At 68.1% G+C, this 2,553-nt stretch overlaps 1 protein-coding gene across 1 annotated transcript in view; it reads right to left on the bottom strand.

The window, feature by feature from the left end:
* Positions 1–692: 692 nt before the first annotated feature.
* Positions 693–2,553, bottom strand: part of ADGRB1 (adhesion G protein-coupled receptor B1) — a 74,325-nt gene continuing 72,464 nt past the window's right edge. Inside the window, exons 29-30 of the mRNA XM_040625641.1 lie at positions 1,969–2,073; positions 693–1,499 (exon numbers count right to left, since the gene is read on the bottom strand). Of these exons, the coding sequence (XP_040481575.1) occupies positions 1,302–1,499; positions 1,969–2,073 (303 nt within the window). The 3' untranslated portion in view covers positions 693–1,301. The remainder of the gene's footprint in view (positions 1,500–1,968; positions 2,074–2,553) is intronic.

The raw sequence follows: 2,553 nt of genomic DNA, 5'->3' as shown, positions 1-2,553 counted from the left end.
TGGGCTCTCTGCGCGGGCTCAGGCTGCCTCCTGCTGGAAACATAAAGGAGAGGCAGGCATTTCAGCTCGCGGGGATGGGCATCTCCAAGTTCAGGCTCAGAAACTGGGCAAGCTGTGGGCCTCGGGCCAAGGTGGGAGGGGGCAGAGGGCAGGGCTCTGGGCGTGTCCACATGTGTTCCTCGCGCCTGCCCCAGGGTCAAGATGGGGGTGTGTGGGACAGGGGTGAAGCAGAGGGCGGGAGTCCTGGAGGAGATCCTGGGCACACCAAGGCCAGCTGGAAGGAGGGGGGCCCTGACACCCAAGGCTCCCTCCCTCCCTCCACATCCTCTGCCTCAGTCCCCAAATGTTCCCCCAGCAACGGCTCCGGGCACAGGGAAGTCGCACACCAACAGTCCCCGTGGGTCTAAAAGGCTGGGGGCGGGGGAGAAAGGGAGCCCGGCATCCGAGGGTCCCCATCAGTTCCCTCAAAGCACCCCTGGGGGCCACACCACTGCGGGCCTGGGGGCCAAGGTCCACACATTATGGGCTCCTGATACCCAGGCAGGGTGCAGGGGTGGAGCCCCATTGCCCACCAGGCCTCCCCAGCCCTTTGGAACCAGGTGGAAAGACCAAGGCCGCTCAGCAGAAGCCACCCCAGCGGGCCGGAGCTGTGGCTTGGGCTGCGCAGAGGGAGGCCACACAGACGCGACATGGGTTTTTAATTCTTTTTATTGAAGAAAAGAAAAGGAGAGAAAAAATAGATTCCCCACCCCTGCTCTTCCCGGAGTGGGCTTCTAGTCCTGCCCCTGGGGTCGGCGCAGGTGAGAGAGAGGGCTGTGCTCTCCACCTGGGTCTGGGGAGGGGCCCCGGGCCCCCGGGCCCTGGAAAGGTGGGGGGGGGCTGGCTGCTTCCCGAGGGGTAGGGGTGTCTAAAAAATGGTGCCAGGCCAGCTGGGCCAAGCAGGCTGGCCCTGTGCTGCGGCAGCTCAGGGAGGCATCCTGGGGGTGCCGGCCGCATCTGGCCCGGCCACTGTCCGCGGCGGCCCGCCCGCCTGCCCGCCGGCGCTGGGCTGGAGGAGGGCAGAGTCTGAGGCACCTTCCGGCCTCTGGAGCCCTGTGCCCACCCGGGCCGCCGGTGCCTCCTGTCCCTTCTGGCTCTGGTCCCAGCACTGCGGGCCTCCGCCTGGCCGCCGTCCGAGCGCCCTGAGGCCAGGACGCGGGCCCGGCCTGCAGCCCGAGAGCATGTCTGTACCCGTCCCGTGGCAGGAGCGGGCAGAGCAGCGTCCCTCCTCGTGGCCCGGTGCGTGGCCGCCGCCCACCTGCTCAGACCTCAGTCTGGAGGTCGATGATGTCCTGACCCACCAGTGGGATCGTGGCGCCCGACTTCTCCCACTCCACGCTCCGCAGCTCCAGAGGGGACGGCGGCAGCGGCTCCAGTTCCTTCTTCACCCACGCGGGCGTCCCGTGGGCTTTCCGAAGGCTCTCCCAGGGCCGCTTGTTCGGCGTCTGCGGCTTTTCTGGCTGCTGGCCGGTGGGCGGTGGATGAACGGAGGGACCACGAGGGAGGCCACAGAGCAAAATCAGACGGGGAGCGGGGAGAGACAAGAGTCAGAACAGAGGGGAAGGGGCCTCAGAGCGGAGAGGTGGGGAATGGGGGAGACCCAGGAGCAGAGCACCTCCCGCTGTGGGGTCGGCACAAGGGGACGGCCTGCAGTGGGGGCAGCTGCCCGGCACCGCTCCCTCGGCCGTGGCCTTCCGTGGGAGGCAGCCAGTGTACCACCTCTCCCTCCAGACAGCCTCCCCCCTGCCCAGGAAGGCCCGTTGGCTTGCCCTGCCCTCCAGGGTCTAGCATGGGCCAGGTGAGGCCAGTCTCCGGGAAAGGTGGCAGGAAAGAACGAATGAATGAGGGGGGCGGAGAAGGGCTCTCCGGGAGCAGCCCCCCGCACACCGCCACCCCACCCAGCGCCCCAAGGCCCCGCCCGCTCCAGACCTTGCTGTCCGAGCCCAGCGCGTCCTTGTCCTTCTCCGCGTGCTGCAGCTTCCGGCTCAGGTCCTGGAACATGTCCTGGTGCCGCTTCCGCGTGTGCATGATTTTCTGCGGGGCGGGAGGGGCGGCGGAGCCTGAGCCCGGAGGGGAGCTGCCCTGCCCCTCCCTGCCTGCTGGAGGGGCACAGAGCCCCTCCGGCCCGGCCATGTGGGGGAGGGGACGCCAGGACCCACCTCGAAGTCCAGCTCTGCGTACCGCGATTTCCGCCGCTGTGGGGAGAAGGGGTTTGTGCGCATTTGCAAGCGGTTCCCTAAAACCTCCCGGGCCACAGATCCAGGCCTCTCCTTGCCTGAGGATGGGGCGGACCAGGGAGCCCCTGGCCCCATGCCTTTGGGGTCTCGGCCAAGCCCTGGGGGACACGCCTCTGACAGCCCTGAAGCTGTGGTTCTCAGAGCCCAGGCCCCTTGCAGGCCACCGCGGCCTGAGACGGTGGGGGCCCAGCATGAGCGCTCAGCAGGAAGAGGGTGGACAGGAGGTGGGGGGCCCAGAGGGCAGGGACAGTCACAGGCAGCTCTGGTATTCCACCCT

Source organism: Ursus maritimus, unplaced genomic scaffold, assembly GCF_017311325.1.
Source record: "Ursus maritimus isolate PB19 unplaced genomic scaffold, ASM1731132v1 scaffold_9, whole genome shotgun sequence".
NCBI classification, from domain to species: Eukaryota; Metazoa; Chordata; class Mammalia; order Carnivora; family Ursidae; genus Ursus; species Ursus maritimus.
Note: the sequence above shows the minus strand (reverse complement) of the source record. Positions and strands in the feature narration are given on the sequence as shown.